General features: G+C 37.3%; 1 protein-coding gene across 1 annotated transcript in view; it reads left to right on the forward strand.

Annotated features, from left to right (window-relative positions):
- The window catches only part of LOC150089320 (sodium channel protein para-like), a 2,114,826-nt gene that overhangs the window by 850,293 nt on the left and 1,238,103 nt on the right, over positions 1-26,430 (forward strand). The window contains exon 12 of the mRNA XM_090389008.1: positions 15,068-15,271. Within this exon, the coding sequence (XP_090245134.1) occupies positions 15,068-15,271 (204 nt within the window). The remainder of the gene's footprint in view (positions 1-15,067; positions 15,272-26,430) is intronic.

The following is a 26,430-nucleotide window of genomic DNA, read 5'->3' on the forward strand; positions in this document are numbered from 1 at the left end:
GAAAGCCTTTGACACTATGTGGCATTTTGGCATCTTAAAAGATCTTCATGCTCTTGCCCTGAGAGGTAATTTACCATATTTTATCCAAAATTTCCTTCAACAGAGATCCTTTCAAGTTCGTTACTGGGGAACCCTCTCTAAAAACTTTGTCCAAGGAGAAGGGATTCTACAAGGATCTGTTCTCAGTGCCACTTTGTTTGCAATGAGAATGAATCATATAATTGAACTCATTCCGAAAACTGTGGATTCGTACCTTTTCACAGACAATCTCTCAATCTCTTGTCATTCTCAAAACATGCATTACATTCAATGCCAACTATAAATATCAATCAATTGCATCCTGACATGGATGACACAAAATGGTTATAGACTATCCAGCCAGAAATCTATTGCCATTCACTTCTGTACCAAATGCAATATGCAAACTGAACCCCAACTCCACTTGAATAACCATCCTCTTCTCATAGCTAATAGTATTTGTCTACTAGGATTATTTTTCGAAATTAGGTTAAACTTCCAAAAGCATATTGAACATCTCCAGACTACTTATCAAAAAAAAAAAAAAAAAAAAAAAAAAACATACTCTGAACATACTCAGAGTCTTACCAGCCACAACATGGGGAGCAGATCATTACAGCCTGCTTCACTTATACAGAATCGTAATCAGATCATGCCTGGACTACGACGCACCTGTTTTTGATTTTGCTAGGGAGTGTGCTTCATCTCGCCTCATTCCTATTCAACATTTGGCTTTTAGAACAGCACTAGGTGCATTCAGAACATCTCCAGTGCAAAGTTTGTATGTTGAAACCCATGAATCTCCTCTAAATATCAGAAGAAAGATGTTGTTGAACTATGCAACCAAGATCCAAAGCCAGGTGACCCATCCTAGCATTAGTAGAGGCATTTGATGCAAGAAAGCAAGCTTATGCAGCATCAGCCAAAAAAAAATAAATAAAAATAAATAAATAAATAAAAAATAACCACTTCCACTTCACCCCTCTGTTCATTCGAAATACCTGTCCAGCTGAGCCTTAAACTTATTCAGGCTATCAACTTCCACAACAAGAGATGGCAGTCTGTACCACCAACCAACCACACGCTGGCTAAAGGCAAATTTCCTCACGTCTATCCTACATCTGTCTTTCCTCAATTTGAATTTATGCCCTTTCAGGTGATTATTCTGAGCAAGAGGAAGAATCCCATCAGCATTGAGCATGCTCAAACCATTCAAGGCCTTATACACCTATATTAGATCACCTCACTGGTGCCTAGTCTCCAGACACTGTAATTTGCATAACTTATTAAGCCTTTCTTCGTAAGAGCACCCATTTGTTCCATTCACCAATCTTGTTGCCTTTCTCTGTACTCGTTCCAGCATCTCTACATCCTTCTTGAAATGAGGCCTCCAGACCTGTATACAGTACTCTAGGTGTGGCCTGACCATTGCCTTATACAAGGGAATAATCACCTCCTTATCCCTGCTAGAAAAATTCCTATATATCATCGACAATACACCATGAGCTACTCTTGCAGCCCATCTGCACTGCTCAGAGAACTTCATATCTGCTTGCACAACCACCCCCAGGTCCCTTTCATTCTCTACCACTGTCAGTGTAGTACCACAGAGCTGATACATTGCTCTGGGGTTGCTGTTTCCCATATGTAGTACTTTACATTTGTCACTGTTAAACTTCATTTGCCACCTCTCAGCCCATCTGCTCAACTTTTCCAGATCCTGTTGCAGTAGCATAGTGTCAGTAGGTTCCTTGACAACCCTGCCAACCTTCGTATCATCTGCAGACTTGGACATTAAGCTTGATATACCATCATCAATACCATTTATAAATACAGAAAACAATAATGGACCCAATACTGAACCCTGAGGGACTCCACTAATAACATTAGTCCATGATGAGTAGTGTCCATTGATTACCACTCTCTGTCTTCTCCCCCTCAACCACCCCTTTATCCATAGCAGCAATTTGCCTCCAATGCCACACTTCTCCAATTTGTGCAGCAGTCTTCCATGTTCAACAGTATCAAAAGCCTTTCTAAGATCCAAGTATATAATATCAAAGTTATTCCCTGCATCCAGTTCTTTTGTGACTGCATCATAGTATCCAATCAAATTGGTCAGGCAAGACTTCCCCTTAACAAAACCATGCTGTGTCTGAGCTATAACTGAAGTCTTGTCTAAATGATCCTGCAGTGCTTCTTTAACCAGTGCCTCCATTAATTATCCGGGAATGGAAGTTAAACTAACAGGTCTATAATTACTTGTGTCGCCCTGTGATCCTCCTTTGTGAATTGGGATCACATATGCACATCTCCAGTCTATGGGTACCGGCCTTAGTCCAAAGAAACTCTCATAATTATGGCTAAGGGTTTGCTTACTTCCTTTGCTGCCTCCTTCAATATAACTGGATAGATCCCATCCACCCCGGGTGCCTTTCTTGTGTTTATCTTCAACAGTTTCTCCTCCACTTTACTCCCAATTATTACAAGATTCTCTAGCTTACTGCCAGAGTTGAATACACCTCTGGCATTCCTCTCGCTGAATAACTCCTCGTGTGAATTTTGATGCAAAATATTCATTTAGTTTGTTAGCTATGAGCAGGATCATCAACAGTTGACCCATCAATATCAAGGGGAACAATCTGATTCATCCCCTTCTAGAGTTTACATAAGTAAAGAACTCTTTGCTGTTTTTCTTTACATCCCTTGCCAAAGATTTCTCGTAATCTGCCTTCGCTTGTCTAACCTCCTTTGTAACTTGGTTACAGATTAACTTGTATCTATCATAGGCTTCTGTGTCACATGTTAATTTGTATGTATCCCATGCATTTTTCTTCTCTGCCATATGTCTCATTAGTTCATCTGACATCCACTTAGGCCTAAACCTTGAACAATATTTCTTAGTTGGTATGTAAAGCCTAGTAGCTTCCAAGATAAGTTCTTTGAATGCTTCCCATTTTGAATTTGATGTTGGTAACATCATCAGTTAGTCCCACTGTATAGAATTTAAATTCTGTCTCAGTCCATCGTAGTCGCCTTTACGAAAGCAATAACCCTTCCCTTTACCCCTAATGGTAGTTACCTCTTTGAGGAAATCCCACTTCAGCACACTGTGATTACTGCCACCTAGTGGTTCATTTACCTGCAGATTCTTATGCATGAAGAATCACTACTGATAATCAAATCAAGAGTATTACTCCCTCTAGTTGCCTCCCGAACATGCTGATGTAGAAAACAATCATCCAGTAAATTCACAAAAGCCTTGCTAGTGTGTGAGTGACCAGCTCCCCAAATTTCAGTCAGTATCTGGGAAATTAAAATCCTCCATTATAAGACTCTCTGATTTACTGTCCTACTCTATTTCCCTGTACAATTTCTTATTATACTCATCAGAGTCATTAGGCCTATAGCACACTCCTACTCTCAATTTGGATCTCCCAATGCTTATGTCATACCAAACTGACTCGACACTGCACTGTCCAGAAATGTCGACTGGCTTCACTTCCTTGGATTTTATGAATTTCTTAACTAATAGCATAACCCCTCCTCCCTTCCTATCCTGTCTATCCCTTCTGTAGACATTGTATTCCCCAAATTCCAGTTCTACATTCCTTATATCTGTGTGATGTAATAAACACCCCACAATATCTGCCTTTGATGTTTTGAGCAATACCTAAAATTTATCAAATTTATTTACTAAACTCCTAGCAGTGGTGTACACGCAAGTATACATGCACCTGTTCTTTTTCTTAGCTACCCTAACACAACCCATGTGTTTACTTGTACCCCAATGATTCCCAGCAGTCTCTGAAATATCCTGCATCATATTTTCCAGGCTGCAGCTCATTCCAATAGAAGCCGTTCAAGAATCACTTTCACCTCTGCCAGTGGCTACTGTTAATCTATTAGTTCTTGTATCCCCCCCAATCTAGCAGTTTTCCGACCCACCTAACACTGCCTCGATAGCATCAGCAAACATTCTTGCACCCTTTCTATTTAAGTATATCCCATCCCTGTAGAAGCAGTCTCTCCTGTTAAGAAGTACAGACCAGGCTGAAAAAAATTCTACCCCTAATTGGTCAATACTTTGAGGCCCTGACTGCCAAGTGATTTTTTTATGCCATATATATAGAGTGCTCTTACTCGGCCAATAAGTTATATTTATTTTAGTGTCTTTTCTTTCTATTTTACTCAAGTAATTCTTTAATTAAAAGCTTTCAAGTAAGAATCCAGAAAGGAAATTCACCTTTCTTTCCTTAAACATATATATTTATTTAATCTGTACTAACCCAACTAACTTCCTCAACTGCTTGGTCACTGGTGGCACAGCTCCTGCCTCCACGTGGTGGAGCCAGTAACCTGGGAGAAAAAAGTTACTCTTCCAAGGCTAAAAGGAGCAAAGATGGACTTAAATAATTTTCCTCCTTTAGAGTCATCAAGCTCAAGGTCAGAAATGTCCAGTGAAAATGATTCAAACCAACCTAAAATACTTCGAAGAGAAGTAGAGTGCCATAACATCCCTAACTTTCTGGTGATACACTCCATCTACTCAGCCTGTGAGGAAGCTATCACCATTTATGATCCAAAAATATTTACAATCAACTGTGCAGGATCACCAAAAATGGTGAAGAGACTACAATCAGGAGACCTCCTGGTTGAAACAGCCACCGCCAAACATTCTGAGTGGCTATTAAAGACAAAAATATTTGGTGGGTTGCCAGTATCTGTTACTCCCCACAATACTTTAAATTCATCGAAGGGTATCATCACAGAGTGGGACCTGCTGTCAGTGTCTGAGGAGGAATTAGTCCACGAACTTAGTAATCCGAAGGTAATCAGTGCAAAGCGCATAATGATTTAAAAAGATGGAAATCTCTTACCAACTCAATCCATCATTTTAACCTTCAGCAGTCCTGATTTGCCATCCACTGCAAAAGCTGGCTATTTAAACTGCCGGATTCGGCCGTACATCTCGAATCCTCTTCACTGTTTTAAATGCCAGAAATATGGCCATTCTCAGCAGGCATGCAGAGGTGATGCCATCTGTCCTATATGTCGCTCTAAGGACCATACACAAGCAGATTTCTCAGCCTGAACCCCCATGTGTCCCAACTGCAAAGGAAGTCATCCTGCATTTTCTAAATCATGCGATATGTGGAAAACTGGAAAAAAAATTCAGAGATACAAAATAGAACATAAAGTAACATATCCAGAAGCACCCAGACAAATTATGTTGACTATGCCCAGTCAGTCTTATGCGTCTCACATCTGAAGCTTATTTCAACTGCAGTTCAACCAGATGTGTCAATACCACTGAAAACCACTTTGGCAAATTGGGTTAAAGAAACCTTATCAGCCTCCAGGAAAGATACTCCTAAACCTAAAACCAGTGAAGCCACAAACCCCCCAATTAGTATCCCAACTGAGACACCAACAGTCTCGCAGGACACTGAAAGAACGAAAACTACTTAAGATTGTAAGAAAGCCGAACCTCAAACAAACAGTATGGAAGTGGATGTACACCCGGATTATGATGAACCCATCCTAGAATTGCATGCCAATGACACTATGGATACTGGTCACCCCACATTCCCAAAAAAAGACCGGAAAAATGTCCCACATCCAAAAAACAGCCAGATGAATCATCCTCAAATAAACATAAATAATGCATAACATCATACAGTGGAATTGCAGAGGACTAAGCAGCTATTCTGATGACTTAGGAGATTTAATAGCAAAATTTAACCCGATAGCTATGTCTACAGGAAACATTCTTGTCACCCCAAGTTTCGCCAAAATTCTCCAATTATATGATGTATAGACGAGATAGAAACTCAGAGTCTCCTGCATGTGAAGGAGTAGCCATTCTGGTTAATTCTAATGTACTATCCAAGCCAATCCAATTAATAACAAATCTAGAAGCTGTGGCTACTCATGTTACAGTTGGTACTTCAGTTACTCTTGTTAACGTTTATATTCCACCTTCTCTACCTCTTCCCCATTTAGAACTTGACAGCCTCATTACACAACTCCAATTTGTCTTTTCAGTGACTTTAATGGACACCATCCATTGTGGGGGTTCACTAGAATGGACAGAAGAGGCAAATTAATTGAAGAATTTATGAATAATAGTGATCTTAATTTACTGAACACTGGATCTCCTACTTACATTCACCTACCTACAGGATCTACTTCTGCAGTTGACTTGTGAATTTTCTCTCCATCCATCTTTCCAATACTGACATGGTTGGTATTATCCGATTCCTTTAACAGTGACCACTTTCCAATTATTTGCTCGATACAAACAGCGGTAACTTAAAAGCCTAACCAGTGATCCGATTGGAAGTTTAGTAAGGCGAACTGGGATGGCTATTCTGCCCAAATACTCTTAGACAGAATTTATGTCCAACAGAAACATATTGATGATGTAACTACTTACATCACCAATCAGATTCTGACTGTGGCAGATGCTTTTGTTCCAAAATCCAAGACATTTCGTGCTCACCGAAATCACTGGTGGAATGCAGAGTGCTCTTTTGCGAAACAAGATAAAAACTGTGCATGGAATGATTTTTGGAAGTGTCCTACTACTACTAACTTAATTGCTTATAAAAGGCTTAAAGCAAAAGCAAGGCAAATTACAAGGAAAGCAAAATGCGATTCTTGGATTGCTTTTGCATCAATCATCACAAAAGACACTGACACACGGATCATCTACAGAAGGATACAGGTGCTAAATGGCAAATTTGTTCGGCTGCCCTCTCCTATACTTCACTGGAAAGGAAAAGACATGTCTATGCCCGAAGAAATTGCCAATGCGTTAGCAGAATCTTTTACCACCATCTCTGTTTCTGCTTCCTATGCATCCTTCTTCCAGAGCATTAAAGATCATGCAGAACGATATAAAATTATCTTCTCAATGTGCTGCTCCTTTCCGTACAACAGCCCTTTACATTAATAGAACTGAAAGAATAATTAAATAGATCTCACAACAGTGCTTCAGGGCCAGATGGTGTTTATTACATTATGCTAAAGCATTTACATGAAGAGGACTTGTGTACCCTATTGATTTTCTACAATCAGATCTTCTCTGGAAATGTCTATCTTTCTTCCCAACGCCATACCAAAACCAGGCAAAGATCCTACCCTGGTTAAAAATCATAGGCCAGTATCTCTTACGAGCTGCGTAGAGAAAATATTCGAAAGGATGATTCATATAAGACTCACTTACATCCTGGAGTCACAGAATCTCCTTCCAGACCATCGGGCGCCTCCGTAGCCAGGTGGGAAGGAGCAGCAGTGCGTTGCACATGCTTCTTGATGTAGACCTGGGTTCGAGCCCATCACCACCAAATACAGAGGGTGCGGAAAGGTCAGGGAATGACCACCGCATATCCCGGAGCAATATGGCCTTAGTTGCTAATGCTCCTAAAAACCAAACAAACAAACAACAAATCCAGACCATCAATATGGATTTCAGAAGAACAGATCAACTCTAGACATGCTTATCAAAGCTGAATCTCATATTCGCAATGCCTTTGTCATGAGACAACATCTAGTCATGGTCAACTTAGACCTTGAAAAGGCATTCGACACTACTCGGCATCATGGTATTATAATGGATCTTTACCATCTAGATCTAAGGGGACAGTTGCCTGAAATAATTCAAAATTTCTTGCGACTTCGGTATTTTCAGGTCTGATATAAAAACGCACTCCTTACATCTCACATTCAAGAGGAAGGCATACCACAGGGTTTGATACTTAGTCCAACATTAGTCCAACCATTTCCTGTCAATCCAAAAGTATGAACACCATTGAAGTGCATTCCAACTAGCCATAACCAAAATTGAAACCTGGACTTCACGGAATGGTTATCGACTGATATAAAATAAATGCATTGCCTCTCACTTCTGCAAGTTACGGGTCTCCATCCTGACCCTGAACTAGAAATAAACAAAATTTCAATCCCGCTTATTAATACCGTTAGATTTCTTGGACTGATATTGGACAGCAAGCTAAACTTCCATGCTCATGTCACTCATTTAAGAACTACTTGTCTAAAGCATGTGAATATACTTCGGTCAGTCTTGTCCATGTCATGAGGAGTTGATCGGTGTATACCTTACTACACCTGTACAAGTCCCTAATCTGTTCATGCTTGGATTACGGTTCTTCAGTATATGACTCTGCTAGGGTAATCACATTAGAACAGCAGAACATCATACTGCACGGTGCTCTGAGGACAGCCCTAGGAGCTTTCAGGACTTCTCTGATCCAAAGTCTTTATATTGAAGTGCATGATCCCCCATTACACCTGCGTGGAAAAACACTACTGCTCCACTATGCTGCTAAGATCCAAAGTCTACCATCGCACTCCAGTTGGGAGTATCTCTACAATACTCGGTGGGAATTGTTCTATGAGAGCAAGCCAAATGAAAATAGACCTGCTTCACTCAGGGTTAAAGAGCTTGTTCACAGTTGGAATATCAATTTAAATGAAATTTTTCAGGACACAACTGCACCTGTTCCGCCTTGGACTTATGTATCTGTCTCTCACGATGTGCACTTTCTCCAGTGGGGGAAAAATATTATATATAACTGTCTGATATTGCACGGTGGTATAACATTTTTCCCCCAATGGAGAAAGTGCACATCTCCAGTTCATGCTACTATGAACAACGATGCCTATAAAATTTATACACATGGTTCCAAAACTCAAAATGGTAGGTGCTGCTGCAGTTTTTCCTTCATGTGTGATTTCTGCCACACTACTGCTAGCTTGCAGTGTCTTCACAGCTGAATTATATGCCGTTAAGTTAGCACTTAGTAAGATTATTGACCTTTCCATCTCACATGCCATAATTTACACCGACTCCCTCAGTGCTGTCTCTGCCATAAAGAAGTTCTCATATTCTCATCCTATCTTGAAACAGATTCATTCCCAGCTATTCTGCTGCAGTGTTTCCAATCAGCCAATCAGTTTCTGCTGGATCCCTGGCCATTCTGGCATTCCTGGAAATGAAAGTGCTGACTTTGCCGCTAAACATCCTCAAAGCGTGCTCTCGCAATATCCTCAGGTTCCTTACACTGCCTATAAGTCTGTCATTCATAAAGCGTGCTACAATAAATGGTCACAGATCTGGAACGGTAACATCAACAATAAACTTTACCAGATAAAAGAAGATCCAAAGCTGTGGCTTTCTAGCTTTCAACAAAACAGACGAGAAGAAGTGGTATTTGCAAGGCTCAGAATTGGACACACTCACCATACCCATTTCTTCCTGCTACTAGGAGAAAACCCACCTCAGTACTCATCCTGTCAGACGCAACTTACGGTTCGTCATTTTCTGGTTGTGTCCCTTATATTCAACCATTCGATCAACACTTTCCAGTCACTCTTAACGTTGAACATCCCATCTAATTTATCTCATATATTAGAAAATGAAGCCAATATACAAGAACTTTTCATGTATTTAAAACATATTGGCCTGCACAGGAGCATATAATTTAACATCTCTAATGATATGTTGCCTGTAAATAAACTGTGAATAGACACAATTTGGCCTCAAAACCCCTTGTGTCGTTAATCCCAATAACAACAACAACAACAATACTTTATGATCTGCAGTATATGACCTTCTATAGAAACAAACCACAGCCTGCTGGTGTTAGGCTAAAGCAATTAGCAGAAGATTGGGATATACATTTCAATGAAATCTTGCAAGATCCTATAGATCCCAACCTTCCATGGTCTGTCATCAATGCCATCTCCAGCAGCGGGGAAAACACTCTCTATCAGACTTTAACATCCAACAGCTATATATTGAGCATACTCGACATTATCCCGACTTCGCTAAAATATATACAGGTGGATTGAAGTCTGAGAGTGGATCAGATGCAGCAGTGGCACTCCCTGATGCTACCATTTCTCTGTCCGTTCCAATGAGTGTAGTAGTTACATGACTGAATTATATGTCATAAAGCTTGCATTAGAAAATATTTTCCATAAGTCAATTCAAAAGAGCATAATATATACAGACTTGCAAAGTTCCGTATTAGCCATGCAAAACAATTCACAACCTATTCACCCATTATTAAAGCTCATCAGAACACAGTTGATACATCTCACAGAGTATCAGCAAAAGATTATCTTCTGCTGGATCCCAGGCCATACTGGAATACCAGGAAATGAAATTGCAGATAATGCTGCCAAACATCCATCCAGCTCAGCCCAACGAATTCCCTAGTACCATTCACAAATTATACAATGAATATACAAAGTATATGTAATGGTCAATGGACTCTTCAGTGGCAAGCACAAATTTTTCAATTAACTGCTTCAAATTAAACCTGTACCAAAAAATTATTGTAAACAGACAAGAAGTAATTCTAGCCAGAGCCAGAATCGCCCATACTCATTTAACCCATCTGTTCCTTTTGTCAGGGAATGACCCTCCTCAGTGAACTTGTATAAGGCAATGGTTAGGCCACATCTTGAGTACTGTATACAGGTCTGGAGGCCTCATTTCAAGAAGGATGTAGAGCTGCTGGAACGGGTACAGAGAAGGGCAACAAGATTAGTGAATGGAACAAAGGGTTGCTCTTACGAAGAAAGGCTTAAGTTTTGCAAATTACAGAGTCTGGAGACTAGGCACCGGCGAGGTGATCTGATAGAGGTGTATAAGGCTTTGAATGGTTTGAGCATGTTCAATGCCAATGGGATTCTTCATCTTGCTCAGAATAATCACCTCAGAGGGCATAAATTCAAATTGAGGAAGGACGGATGTCGGATAGATGTGCGGAAATTTGCCTTTGGCCAGCGGGTGGTTGGTTGGTGGAACCGACTTCCATCACTTGTTGTTGAAGTTGATAGCCTAAACAAATTTAAGGCTCAACTGGACAGGTATTTCGAATGAACGGAGGGGTGTGTTTTTTTTTTTTTTTTCTTTTGGCTGATCATGAATAAGCTTGCTTTCTTGCATCATATGCCTCTACTAATGCTAATGCTAACTCACTGTCATACACCACTCGCAGCCAAACACATACTTCTGGAATGTACTCTATATAATAAATGCTCAACTAGTGTCATTAGTTCACTGGCAAGCTTAAAGGAAACTTTGTCATATAACTATATCATAGGCGAAAAATCAAATCTCACAGAATTCTTCTCCTTCCTAAAACGAATAGGATTGTATAGCCATTTTTAACTGCTTCTAAATCAACCAACACAGGCAGTATGAACCACTTTCATAAGTGTAATGTGGCCTAAGTAGCCATTGCACTTAAAACCCTATCAACAACAACAACAACTTAAATATCTTATGGGAACCTTTACTATCAGAATTTGAAAACCCATCACTGTCTTCCAGAGATTCGTTGAGAAACCCATTTACTGTATTTACCTCATCATTACTTACAAAAGGTGCAATCTTGAGGAGCTGTTGAATTTTAACAGTGGATTTCCTATTTGTTTTGTTACCCTCCCCTGACATAGTATCTTTGTTAGCACTCATTTTATTCATTAACATGCTTATTAATCAAAATTATTATAATATGCAGGGCAACTACAATTTCCAAAAACCACTTCTTTTAAGTTTAACTATATTTCTTCAGATTTAAACCCTGATACACAGAACAGTAATGTTGTTCTCATTAATTAAGGTCCCCAGTTTCTAAACATCAGAATTTTAAATTATAGCCAGATAAAATTTTAAGTATTTATGCTATGCTGTAGCATAGGCAAACGATCAACTGACCGTTAGAAAGAAGAACATTCCAACTGTCAAAATAAACTGTCTATGAGTAGTTAAATACTACCTGATATCGTAAAAAAATATACTCGGCCCTACTGCAATCTAACTTCATTAACAAGATGATCACCAAGAAAATAAAATAATCCTTCTTAAGACCACATTTTCAACATAAAATTCAGAAGCACATAATAACTGCTTTTAGCATAGACAGCAGCCAGTAGCGCCACCTTGCTCTCGGGATTTTAGATTATAGCCAGATAAAATTTTAAGTATTTACACTATGGCAAACAATCAACTGACCATTAGAACGAAGAATGTTCCAATTGTTAAAATAAACGTAATGTCTATAAGTAGTTAAATACTACCTGATATTGTTAAAAATATGCTTGAGAGGAAGGGGTATGTATTGGATTGTAGGAAGTTTTCTTTTAGCCAGCTAGTTGTAATTTACTTTAATAAATTAACTCCTATGTATATAAAGTGCTTAGCATCATAATACACAGCCATTTCTGTATAAACAGAAAATTTTTAAGGTGGCATCGTTTTAGGTTATATCTCATATTGTGAATACCTTCACAACGAGTTGCCATGATATTGCACTACTTCGAATAAGTAACGCTTCACCTAAGGAGAAGACTAGTGTTACTTATTCTCAGATAGGTACCACCACCCAGACAGCACTGTTTCAGGGCTATTTGGCCCTTCGTCAGTGAGTGGGTAGGTACCCAAGTGATGCAATGATGGCAAAAACAGTTATCAGGCATCTCTCATATTGTGGAGTTATACTTCATAACTGTTTTTGCCATCATTGCATCACTTGGGTACCTACCCACTCACTGACGAAGGGCCAAATAGCCCTGAAACAGTGCTGTCTGGGTGGTGGTACCTATCTGAGAATAAGTAACACTAGTCTTCTCCTTAGGTGAAGCGTTACTTATTCGAAGTAGTGCAATATCATGGCAACTCGTTGTGAAGGTATTCACAATATGAGATATAACCTAAAACGATGCCACCTTAAAAATTTTCTGTTTATACAGAAATGGCTGTGTATTATGATGCTAAGCACTTTATATACATAGTCTAAATTTGTTCGCAGCTTGAGGCTCTAGCCCTAAATGCGCCTTAGTCTAAATATATCATACACCATCAGGCATCTCTCATATTGTGGAGTTATACTTCATAACTGTTTTTGCCATCATTGCATCACTTGGGTACCTACCCACTCACTGACGAAGGGCCAAATAGCCCTGAAACAGTGCTGTCTGGGTGGTGGTACCTATCTGAGAATAAGTAACACTAGTCTTCTCCTTAGGTGAAGCGTTACTTATTCAAAGTAGTGCAATATCATGGCAACTCGTTGTGAAGGTATTCACAATATGAGATATAACCTAAAACGATGCCACCTTAAAAATTTTCTGTTTATACAGAAATGGCTGTGTATTATGATGCTAAGCACTTTATATACATAGTCTAAATTTGTTCGCAGCTTGAGGCTCTAGCCCTAAATGCGCCTTAGTCTAAATACATCATAGACCATCAGGCATCTCTCATATTGTGGAGTTATACTTCATAACTGTTTTTGCCATCATTGCATCACTTGGGTACCTACCCACTCACTGACGAAGGGCCAAATAGCCCTGAAACAGTGCTGTCTGGGTGGTGGTACCTATCTGAGAATAAGTAACACTAGTCTTCTCCTTAGGTGAAGCGTTACTTATTCGAAGTAGTGCAATATCATGGCAACTCGTTGTGAAGGTATTCACAATATGAGATATAACCTAAAACGATGCCACCTTAAAAATTTTCTGTTTATACAGAAATGGCTGTGTATTATGATGCTAAGCACTTTATATACATAGTCTAAATTTGTTCGCAGCTTGAGGCTCTAGCCCTAAATGCGCCTTAGTCTAAATTAACTCCATAATTAGCTGAAGCTGAAATCTTGGGAAAATTCAAAGGTCAGTGGATCAGCACTTGTGCAACAACAGGTGCACAACAGGTAAGGAGGATTTTTATTTATTATTTTTTATTTTTATTTTGGTGGGCAGCAAATGTATAGGGCTTTTGTGTGCCATATGGCATATACTAATACTTTGTTACACATCAGAAATGTGGAGAATGACATTTCTCTCCCATTTCTAAAACCTCGTTATACAGCACAATGAGCTACATGAAGGCAATCCACAGATTCCAAATAAAAAATGAATAAATAAAAATCTTTCTTTACCTATGTGCAGCACACCAGGATCACATCACAATCTGAGAGACAAGTGATGGAAAATACGAGCAAGAAATTTCTGAATCATCTCAATGTTGTGTTCACTGCTCATCAGACTCGGACATTTCGCAAATGAAGTACTCAACATTCAAAGCACTTTACAGATTGACCATGACCCATGGTCAAATGACCACAATTGCAACATAGCTACACTATGAAACAAAATATGTGCACATGGATGCAATGCCAAATGTTTCATTCTCGTACTTACCATATCTTTGGTAAGTACAAGTCTTTGGTCTCTCTGGTTGGGAAATGGAAGATTGGTCCAGTTCAAGCAAACTTCCACACAGTATTCTCACTTATCAGATGCTACTTCTTCATCCATTTTAGCAGAAGTGATTAAAGCTTTCTGCAGAAGTGTGAAAATTTTAAATAATAGGATCCTGAACCAAATAGTGTCGAAACTATCACCTAGTGACTAATTCAATCACTTGTTCGAGAGCTCTTCCCTCGTGCAATAAACATCTTGATGTATCCAAGTGGACAATCAGCATCCTCTTTTATTAAATTCATTGGAATTTATGTTATATTTATTATTTTTATATTATTATTGTAATATGGCATTATAAAGATTTAGCGCATAAAATTTTTGAGACAAATTTTGAATAGTTGTGTAAGATTCTTCTGGACATCCATGTCAGGAAACCATATTATTGTGGTTAGTTTTGCACAATTAATAAAGATGATAATATTCCTTGCATTATAGAATGATTATTAAAAACAATAACAAAAAAAATGGCATTGCTTTTGGTGTAGCTGTCTTGAAATAATGTTCCTCAACTTAATATATTCCATAAATAAACACACACTTAACGTATTGTGTGTTTCTGAAGGAAGAGAAAATTAACAGGATAGTAAATTTTATATTATTGATATTATCATTATTATTTTTAAAATCTGTATTGCTTTAGTAGATAATTGAATTATATAGGTAAAAGGCTCTTCATTTACAATAAATTTATAATTTTATAATAATTATAAAAAGTTATAATTGAAGAATCATTTATATCTAGGCAGAAGAGGAAGGAGATACAGGAAAACCAGGAGAGAGTGTTGTAAAAAGCCCATCAGATTTTTCTTGTAGGTCATATGAACTTTTTGTTGGTCAAGAAAAGGCAGTAGAGGAGAAAGATACTAAGGAACAAGCTAGCATAAAAAGTGCAGATGGAGAAAGTGTATGTGAACAAAGGTCTCGCATTGGTAGCAAAGTACGAAAGGTATGTGAGTTTACTAGCAACTTTACTTAGTAGAAATGAGTGACTTATATTTCTGATAATTTCATTACTTTATAATACACAAAAAAGAATTTGGATTCAGTGATATTTTTATGGGAGGAGTCTGGAAACATAAATATGTAATGCAAAATTTAAAGACAATTATAAGAACAAAGAAAAGTTTATTTGAATATTTGCAAATATTTTTAGTTTGTGTAGTTTTTTAATAGGGTTGGTACTTCTATAAATATGATGAGATACCATTTAAGAGAGAAATGATAAATTTATGATAATATAACCTCTGTATTTTAATTTGTAAGATAATATTTAATAATGTTCTAAACTTGAAAACTTGATTTTATTTTTTATCTCATATAATGGCTATTTTGCATTTCAGAATTATTTGCCGTCTGCTCTTGTGTCAGATGCATTTATAATAGATGCTGAGTTAAAGTTTTCCTAAAAAATTAATATGCTGAATGTAATATACAGTATCCTATGTTATATGATATCTACTTGAATAAAATATTAAACCATCCCCTTTTCAGTTTATTTTTTATATCATAATTTTTGAGATGAAAAATTTTTTTACTACATAGTGATTAATGCATACACAGTTTTCTGTTTTTCTTATTTTGATAAAATCTTCTGAATTGTGATTCCAGTTTCTAATTGGAGACACATATTGCAGATTACATCGAATTAATATAATTGTTAATTCTTGCATATATCTAAATGATATTAGCAGAAATATTTTTGTGTTGGTGAATTTTATTAGCAGTACCCAGAAACATGCCATTCCCAGGTTGGATTTTTTTTTTTTTTTTCTGAGTAAGTGCTTCTCTCCTTGTCACAAGAGGGAAAGAAGAGCAAGTGCTATTTCTAGAATGTCATTCCAAGATGTGCTTAGACTTGATGAAACTTAACAGTTTCAGTATAAATTTTATCTAGGCAAACTCAAAAAAATAATTTTCTGGGATCTTCATACTGGATTATTAAGAATATATTATTTTTTATAGAAAGTGGTTACTGGGAATTTTTTCTTGATTGTCAGTGCCATTAAAAGAAGTAAACTAAATGAATAAATTTAATCTAATTACTAAAGGAATAAAATAATTTTATTTCTTTTTCTTTATTCCTTTAGTAATTTTATGTTTTATTTCTTGTTTTATTACAGGGCATTTTTTTTAAATACGCTTTCGTTTGGTTTCATAAGTCACTGCAATTCAGCCTTTGTCATTTGAGAAAACTAGTGAAACTTATATCAAATGTTTTTGTTTAAATATAAAAAAAAAAAAAAAAAAAATTATCATATTTTGAAGCATAACTACTGGATATTATTTGCTTGCAGGAAAGGAGTTTATTACACTTGTAATTATAATTTCATCATATAATGATCTGTAAGAGTTATACTGTAGTAATAAGGAATTGTGGAAGACCACTACTTGCTTTGATCTGTATTTCTGCTTGCTTGGTTTGCACTTTTAATTTGTAAGCCAGAAGACATTTCAGTTTGACAGGATTTTTTTCAGTGATTCAACTTGCATTTGTGGTGTTTTATTAATAAAATCCTTTACAATTGAGTCCCCAAGGAAGGCTACCCCCTTGTCATTCCACAGGTAGTAGTCTTAATTGGTTATTCAAATTATAAGGGAAATGGGGAACATATTCTGTAACAAAGATAGATGGCATAATATCAGAGTATGTCGAGTGCAAAAATTGATGATGTGACAAAATATTTTATTAACTTGTAACTCTACTAGTGCAGTAATATTGCGGGGACTATGAAAATGTGTTGTCAGATAGGATGTTCTTGTGTTTGCAATTCTTATGAATGCCTTGTGGATAAACTCTAGGTTTGAGGAACTCTGAAAGGCTTGTGGGGAAGAGGGATTTTCTCAAAATTTCCAGCTTAGTTAGCAGCTAGAATTTCTTTTATAAAGGTGGTACGCACTTAAATAGAGGAGGTGCATGGGTTTTTCTTTGGCAATGTCATCAATTCTCACGACGTTCATGAGAAACTGCTAGTTTGGGAGAGTCAGGGAAGTCAGCATAAGATCAACTCAGGTCAGTGACTTAAAACAAAATTACACTTGCATCCTCTCTAAGAGCACTTGTGGCAACCTTTAAATACCCTAAACACGGAATGGGAAACTGTAATAGAAGCAGAATCCACTAGCATTCTAAGTCCACGTGGAAGAATACTTTTAAGTAACTATCTAGAGAGAAAGCAAATATTGCATAAAATTTCATTAGAACTAGTACATTAAAGAATGTTACAAAAGACAATGGGCATTGCCAGACATTTCTGGGGCTGCTTTGTTCCTTTCTTCAGAGGCTGAACATAGTTTTGTGTGAAGGTCTCACAGACAGATGCTGTTTGCTCTACTGCACTAAGATAAATTCCTTTCTTAGGCAGTATAATAAACACCTACAAGGCCTAAACACAAAACTAAGTTAGTATCAGAAGGGAGAAAGGCAGTTATCCCCAAAGATCATTTGTAACATTCTCCAATAAAATTAGTTCTAATGAAGTTTTATGCAGCATCTTGTTTCTCTGTAGATATTTCCTTGCCCATGTAACAAGCAGTGGCAGCTCATGACTCTGATGTATGGGGGGTGCTGCTTCTTGAAGTTATATTAAATTACTTTGGTTATAAGACATGTAGATATACCCTTCACGGTCAACAATCAAATCGGCACTGCTCACTCCGCAGTTCCTTTAACTCGTTTTGTCACCTCTAAAAAATGCTTATTGGTAAGTTGCCAATCCACCGACCAAGCATTGACTCAACCACTGGGAGCAAAATATGGAAATGTCTAGCACACAGTTCAGTCTACAGTTAAAATTCAAGGTTGAAAACGATTTCGTGTTTATATTCGTTTATTATTGAAATGATTATTGGAAATAGTTGTTTTCTCATGAACCAAAGGCCTTAGGCTGTGGTTGGGCCTGGATGGCCCGGGCTCTGTTTAATACTTGTATTAAATAAAGCTATTATTTTTTTATTATTTATTTTATTTTATTATTTATTTATAGTTTTTTGATTATTGGAAATAGAGGATGAGTATACTATATGTTGGGACCTGTTAATAAAAATATTCATTGTGTTGCACTGTTCTTCACAAAATTTCATATAACTTTGTTGACTGTATATTTAGATTTAAAAAGCTTAGGATGCTGCAGTTCCACAGTGCCTACCAGTAAGCTGCCCCCAGTAACAAGTATTATGTCCCTCCTACATTATGTAACCAACTTTAAATAACTGTAGCCAGGTAATACATAGACTGGAAATATACTGTTTTGAACAAATTGGACTAATTGAACAAATTGAACTAATCCTAAGATATCTGAGAGGGAGGATGTACAAAGGCCTCAAATATTGTAGATTTGAGGCCTTTGTACATCTTCACAAGGAGACTAAATTTGTCACAAACTTGGTACTGAGGGATGGGGGGAGCATAAAACAGCCAGAAGCTGATTATGTAATGTTAAAGTAAAATAAGCTAAGAATGGGAATAGGGAGTTCTCACATTTAAATAGAAAAAAGAAGAGACTAAATCAAATCAGAAATGTCAGATGAGTTGAACAGATACTTCTCAATGTTATTTACAGTTAAAAGCAAGCTCAACCCTTTGGAAATGTTAAGGATTCAGATTGCTGTTAAAATAAGTGATATAATGATCTTAGAGAAGCATTTTTCAGAAAAGCTACTGAGCTAAAGAAAGGCAAGGTGCCATGGGAGGATAGTATATATCTTCAGTTATTACTAAAAAGGCTGTATGTAAATGTATCAAACTATAAATTAGGACTACTCCATTTTTATCAAACATGGAACATCGTGTATTATTAAATCATATTTTGGACATCACAGGCATAGAAAAATCTCTGTTACACCACTGCTATGCTATTACGCATTGTAAATATAAGATCCACATACTTGATACTATGCATTTGCTTCTTTGATTTTGCATGAATCATGAATAATATGATGCACAAGGAGAATAAGATTAAATCATGAATCATATGCTGCTTGTGGAGAATGGGATTTCTCTATGAGTTACTCCAGGTTTTTTAACTGCACAACATGGTAATCAGCCTATGAGCATACAATTGTACAAACATAATTATGCTTTTTATGAAAACAATGATACAATTTTACATTTAAAGCATATGTAAATGTGCTTAAAAATTAACAATGTTAATAACTGAACTTGATACAACATTTATCCATTAAATGCAGAGGACATTATTATTATTATTATTAATACTCCTAAATATTCTAATTAATAATTACTGTATCATAGATATATTATGCCATAAATAACTGTTAAAGTGAAGAACACACATGCTCGTGTACATACACACTTTGTATTGATTGATTTATTGTGAACTCCACTGACCTGGTAGTCATGCCAGAGTATAAACAACAAATGAAAAGTACTGCATATGAGTAGCAGTAGCCCCAGAGAAATGTACCACACTCAGTTAGTGAAGAATGAAAAAGACTTGGGGGTAATTGTGCAGTCAGATATGAAGTTTTCGGAGCAGTGCAGACAGTCTGCCAGAGCAAGTCATGGGTCTTGTCAATGATATATAGGAATTTTGCTAGCAGGGATAAGGAGGTAATTATCCCATTGTATAAGGCAATGGTTAAGCCACATCTTGAGTACTGCATAGAGGTCTGGAGACTCATTTTAGGAATCATGTAGAATTGCTAGAACGAGTACAGGGAAGCAAACAAGATTGGTGAAGATTACAAAGAGGTGCTCTTACCAAGAAAGGCTTAGGCTCTGCAAATTGCAGCATCTGGAATACACCTTATACACCTCAATCAGATCACCTGTGAGGTGATCTGATTGAGGTGTATAAGGACTTGAATGGTTTGAGCAGGCTCAGTGCTAATGGGATTCTTGCTCTTGTTCATATTATGAACCTGAAGGGGCATAAAATTCAAATTGAGGAAAGACAGTTGTAGAATAGATGTGCAGAAATTTTCCTTTAGCAGTGAGTAGTTGATTTCTGGAAGTTGATAGTTTAAAAAAAATCAAGGAAGAACTGGACAAATTTTTGGAACAAATGGATGGGTGAAATGGAAAGGTGTTTTTTTTTTTTTTTTTTTTGTTTGTTTTTTTATTTTGGCTGATGCTGTATAAGCTTGCTTTCTTGCACTATGTGCCTCTACTAATGGTAATGTTACCTGTGTGAAGAGGGAAGCATATAATATGTGTTTTCTTATCTACTTGTTTTATTCTTTTTTGCCAGTGCAGCAAAAGCTTGTGGCTTCTTTGCACTATATATGGCGATTACTAATAATATTCATATTTCACATTAATTCATTGTAAACAGCATGTAATTTCTTTCTCTTAGTGTCTTAAAATACCCGTTGAAGCCAAATTAATGTTTAAAAAGGTATTTAAATGCCGAATAAGGCATAAATTTTGAGAAAAATCCATGACTTGCAACTTCTATCCATCATGTTACATTTCTGTTCTCCATCTATCCATCATGGTACGCTTCTACTCTCCATCTATCCACCATGATACTCTTCTACTCTCTGTTCTATCCACCATGATACCCTTCTACTCTCTGTTCTATCCACCATGGTACCTTTCTACTACATTAACAGAAATTTCTAAGATTGTAATAGTAATTGTTCTTAGTACAACTCATGAAAGGGAAGTATGTGAACTACAGTTAATAAACTTTATTGGAGAGATCAGTTCCTTTGATGATGATGATGATGATGATGATGATGATGAGGAGGAGGCAAAGAAAATTATTCTAACATCCTCTGTAGAATTAATGTATTACTAATGCAATAATTAATTAGAATTAATGTAATGTAGAATTTAATTCTGGAGATAATTAACCACTTTTATCATACAACAATACATTAGCCAAAGATATATTGCTGCAATGTGCTGGAAGGTTTACCCTAAGCAGGCAGTCCTAATTCAGTAAGAAGGTTGGTCATCCCCCTTATAAAGTTTGCCATTAATATTCATGGTTATGCAAATTATATTTTGGATTTTAAAATTTGAAATTCTGTCACTTCTCTTAGCATTAGTAGAGGCATATGATGCAAGAAAGCAAGCTTATACAGCATCAACCAAAAAAAAAAAAAAAAAAAAAAAACCGCTTCCCATTTCACTGATCCATTCGTTCCAAATGTTTGTCTAGTTCTGCCTCGAATTTAATTAAGCTATCACCTTCCACAGCAACAGATGGAAATTTTTTCCAGCAATCAACTACCCTCTGGCTAAAAGCAAATTTCCGCACATCTATTCTACAACTGACTTTCCTCATTTTTAATCTATGCTCCTTTGGGTTTGTAATCTGAGCAAGAGGAAAAAGGATCCCATCAGCATTGAGTCTGCTCAATCCATTCAAGGCCTTATACACCTCAATCAGATCGCCTCGGTGCCTAACCTCCAGAAGCTACAATTTGCAGAACTTAAGCCTTTTCTGTACTCATTCTAGCAACTCTACATCTTTCCTAAAATGAGGCTTTCAGACCTGTATACAGTACTTAAGGAGTGGCCTCACCATTTCCGTATACAAGGGGATAATCACCTCCTTATCCCTGCTTCCAAAATTCCTGTATATATCATTGACAAGACTCCCCCTATGACCTACTCTGACTGCCTGTCTGCACTACTCAGTAAACTTCATATCTGACTGCACAATTAACCCCCAGGTCTCTTTTATTCTCCGTACTCTGAGTGTAACACCACCCAATTGGTACATTTCTCTGGAGTTACTGCTACCCATATGCAGTATTTACATTTGTCAATGTTAAACTTCAGTTGCCACTTCTCAGCCCATCTATCCAACTTTTCCAGATCCTGTTGCAGCAGCATTCTGTTATTAACAACCCTGCCAACCTTTATATCATCTGCAAACTTTGACATTAATCTTGATATACCTACATCATTATCATTGATGAATATACAAAACAACAATGGGCCCAACACTGAACCTTGAAGGGCAACACTTTAACACTAATAACATTAGTCCATGTAGAGCAGTATCCATTGATTACCACTCTCTGTCTTCTCCCACTCAACCATTATTTTATCCATTGTAGTAACTTACCCTGAATGCCATACTGCTCCAATTTGTACAGTAGTCCTCCATGTGCAACAGTATCAAAAGCTTTCCTGAAGTCCAAGTATATGAAATCAAAGTTATTTTTTGCATCCAATTCCTTTGTGACCACATCATAGTATCCAATCAAATTGATCAGACAAGAATTCCCCTTAACAAACCCATGCTGTGTCTGAATTATTACTGCAGTCTTGTCTAGATGGTCCTGCAATGCTTCTTTAACCAGTGACTCCATTATTTTCCCTGGAACAGAAGTCAAATTAACAGCTCTGTAATTACTTGTATCACCCTTTTATCCCCCTTTGTGAATTGGAGGTACATTTGCACTTCTACAGTCCATGGGGACTTCCCCTGGGTCCAAGGATGCTCTCATAATTATTGCTAAGAGTTTGCTTACTTCCTTTTGCCACCTCCTTTAATATAACTGGATTGATCCCACTACCCCAGGTGGTTTTCTTATGGTTAACTTCAACAATTTCTTCTCCACTTTGTTCTCAGTTATTACAAATAACTGGCATTAATCTTGATATACCTTTTAATCTTGATATACATTTAACTCCATGTTAGAGTTTGATAAACATCTGGCCCTCTTCTCCTTGAATAGCTTCTCATGCGCGAATGTAGATGCAAAATACTCATTTAGTTTCGCAGCTATCTGAGAATGATCATCTACAGTCAAACCATTGATATCAAATGGACCAATCTGATTCATTCCCTTCCTTTTATAGTTTATATAAGTAAAGAAGTCTTTGTTGTTTTTCTTTGCATCTTTTGCCAATGATTTCTCATAATCTGCCTTCACTTGCCTAATCCCCTTTGTGACTTGATTACAGATTAGCTTGTATCTAACATAGGCTTCTCTGTCACCTGACAATTTGTGTGCATTCCATGCATTTTTATTCTCTGCCTCGAGTCTCTTTAGTTCATCTGACATCCATTTGGGCCTCAACCTAAAGCAGTATTTCTTAGTTGGAAGAAAAAGCCTAGTAACTTCCAAAATTACTTCCTTGAATGGTTCCCATTTAGAATTTACTGTTGGTAACATCATCAGTTGGTCCCACTCTATAGAACTTAAAAAATCTGTGAGACCACTGTAGTCGCCTTTACGAAAGCAAAAGCCCTGTCCTTTACCCCTGATGGTAGATACATCTTTAAGTAGATCCCACATCAGTACACTGTGATCACTTCCACCTAGTGGTTCCTGTATCTGTAAATTCTTAATTTGGAAAATTAAATGCACAGGGCATAATCCTTATGGGTTTTAATAATAAACTATATAGTATTGGTGTAAATACACCATAGTTAACCCATATATTTTAACTACGTATGTAGCGTAGAGGGCATCATTTTAATTGTATCCCATAATGTGGTTGCCTTCACAACAAGATAGCTACTATTGCATTACTTCAAATAAATAACGCTTCTCTAGTAGAGAAGACTACTGTTATTTATTTTCAGTGGTACCACCAACCAGACGATCGTTTCGAAGCTGTGTGGCTTCATCATCAGTGGGCAGGCAGGTACCCAGGTAATACAACAAGCCATCACAGTTGCAAAGTTATATCCACATTATGAGAGATGCCAAAAGGGTGTGGCGGTAATGTATTTGGAAAATTAAATGCACAGGGCATAATCCTTATGTGTTTTAATAATTAACTATATGTTGTATTTACACCGATATAGTTAATTATTAATCAGTGTAAATACACCATTAACTATGGTATATTTACACCGATACTATATAGTTCAAATATATGGGTTAACTATGGTGTATTTACACCGATGCTATATAGTTCAAATATATGGGTTAACTATGGTGTATTTACACCGATACTATATAGTAGTTCAAATATATGGGTTAACTATAGTGTATTTACACCGATATTATATAGTAAATTCTTAATGCATGAATAATCACTGCTGATAATCAGATCAAGAGTGTTACTCCCTCTTGTTGCCTCTCTAATATGCTGCTGTAGAAAACAATCATCCAATAAATCCACAAATGCCTTGCTAGTGTGTGAGTGGCCAATCCACAAGTTCCAGTCTATATCTTCTTCTTCAAGAGAAGCGTTTTCATTTACATGGATTTATTTCATTATTATTTCACAATTATTTCACAAATATTTCACAATTATTTCATTTTCATTTTCATTTGGATGATGGGTTTCCTCATCCAAAAGTTATTTTTTGGTAGGGATTTTTCATAACCATAAAGTGCGGTTAAAGGTGTCTTGGTTGGTTAAGCCTCGGGCTGTCAGGCACTCCCACACTCCATCTATCCATGCCCTCCTAGGTCTTCCACTTCTCCTTTTACCTGGAGGTATCCATTCCAGGATAGCCTTTGGATATCTGGTTTCTTCCATCTGTTTTACATGTCCATACCATGGTAAATGCTTTTCTTTGATAGTGTCAATAATATTCTTTTTCACTTCCATTTTCTCTCTTATGTCTTCATTCCATTTCTGTCTCTTCTAGAAGTTCTTGCTGAGCGCCTCCAAAAATTCATTTCTGTGGAGAGCAATTTGTTTTCCACTTGCCTATTCAACAACAGCGCTTCCATAGCCAGGCAGGTGGGGAGGAGCAGCAGCAGCAGTGCGTAGCATATGCTTCTTGATTAGACCAGGGTTCGAACCCGTGACCACCAAATACGGAGGATGGGGAAAGGTCAGGGAATGACCACTGCATACCCCCGGAGTAATATGGCCTTAGTTGCTAATGCTCCTAAAAACCAAATAACAAACAAACAAGCCTATTCAACATCCAGATTTCTGCTCCCTACAATAGAAGACTTTGTACAATTGTTTGAAATATAAGTTTCTTTGTTTATTTAGGATATTTCTTCTCCACAGAACAGAATTTAACATGCCGATAGCCTTTCTGCCATCTGCAATTCTCTTATTGTCTCTGCTTGGGATGATCCGTCACTTTGTAAGATTGATCCCAAATACACATATTTGAATTTATTGACTTGTTTGATTTTAAAACCTGAAATATTGAGAATGTGTCCTGATCCTGAAGACAGCATTTCAGTCTTAGATTTTTAGATCCCATTGTTTATATTCCTCAAACAATTGACAACATGCATTGTCTGCATCTTCTAAGTATTGTACTATCACCACCTGATCGTCTGCACAATGTAAATTGTGAATATAGGTGTTCTTATTAATCAGCAATCCCATTTTATTGCATTTTTGACCAGGATCTTTAGCATTAGGATTAGTAGAGGCATTTCATGCAAGAAAGCAAACTTATGCAGCATCAGCCAAAAAAAAAAAAAAAAAAAAAAAAGAAACCACTTCCACTTCACCCCTCTGTTCGTTCAAAATACCTGTCCAGCTGAGCCTTAAACTTATTTAGGCTATCAACTTCCATGACAAGGGATGGAAGTCTGTTTCACCAACCAACCACCCGCTGGCTAAAGGCAAATTTCCACACGTCTATCCTACATCTGTCTTTCCTAAATTTGAATTTATGCCCTCTCAGGTGATTATTCTGAGCAAGAGGAAGAATCCCATCAGCATTGAGCATGCTCAGACCATTCAAGGCTTTAAACACCTCTATCAGATCACCTCACTGGTGCCTAGTCTCCAGACACTGTAATTTGCAAAACTTAAGCCTTTCTTTGTAAGAGCAACCCTTTGTTCCATTCACTAAACTTGTTACCCTTCTCTGTACTCGTTCCAGCAGCTCTACATCCTTCTTGAAATGAGGCCTCCAGAACTGTATACAGTACTCTAGGTGTGGCCTGACCATTGCCATATACAAGGGAATAATCACCTCCTTATCCCTGCTGTAAAAATTCCTATATATCATCGACAATACACCATGAGCTACTCTTGCACCCGTCTGCACTGCTCAGAGAACTTCATATCTGCCTGCACAACCACCCCCAAGTCCCTTTCATTCTCTACCACTGTCAGTGTAGTACCACAGAGTTGATACGTTGTTTGGGGTTGCTGTTTTCCCATATGTAGTACTTTACATTTGTCAATGTTAAACTTAATTTGCCACCTCTCAGCCCATCTGCTCAACCTTTACAGATCCTGTT

This window comes from Mastigoproctus giganteus, chromosome 2 (genome assembly GCF_048544385.1).
Source record: "Mastigoproctus giganteus isolate SK-2022 chromosome 2, ASM4854438v1, whole genome shotgun sequence".
Taxonomy (NCBI): domain Eukaryota; kingdom Metazoa; phylum Arthropoda; class Arachnida; order Uropygi; family Thelyphonidae; genus Mastigoproctus; species Mastigoproctus giganteus.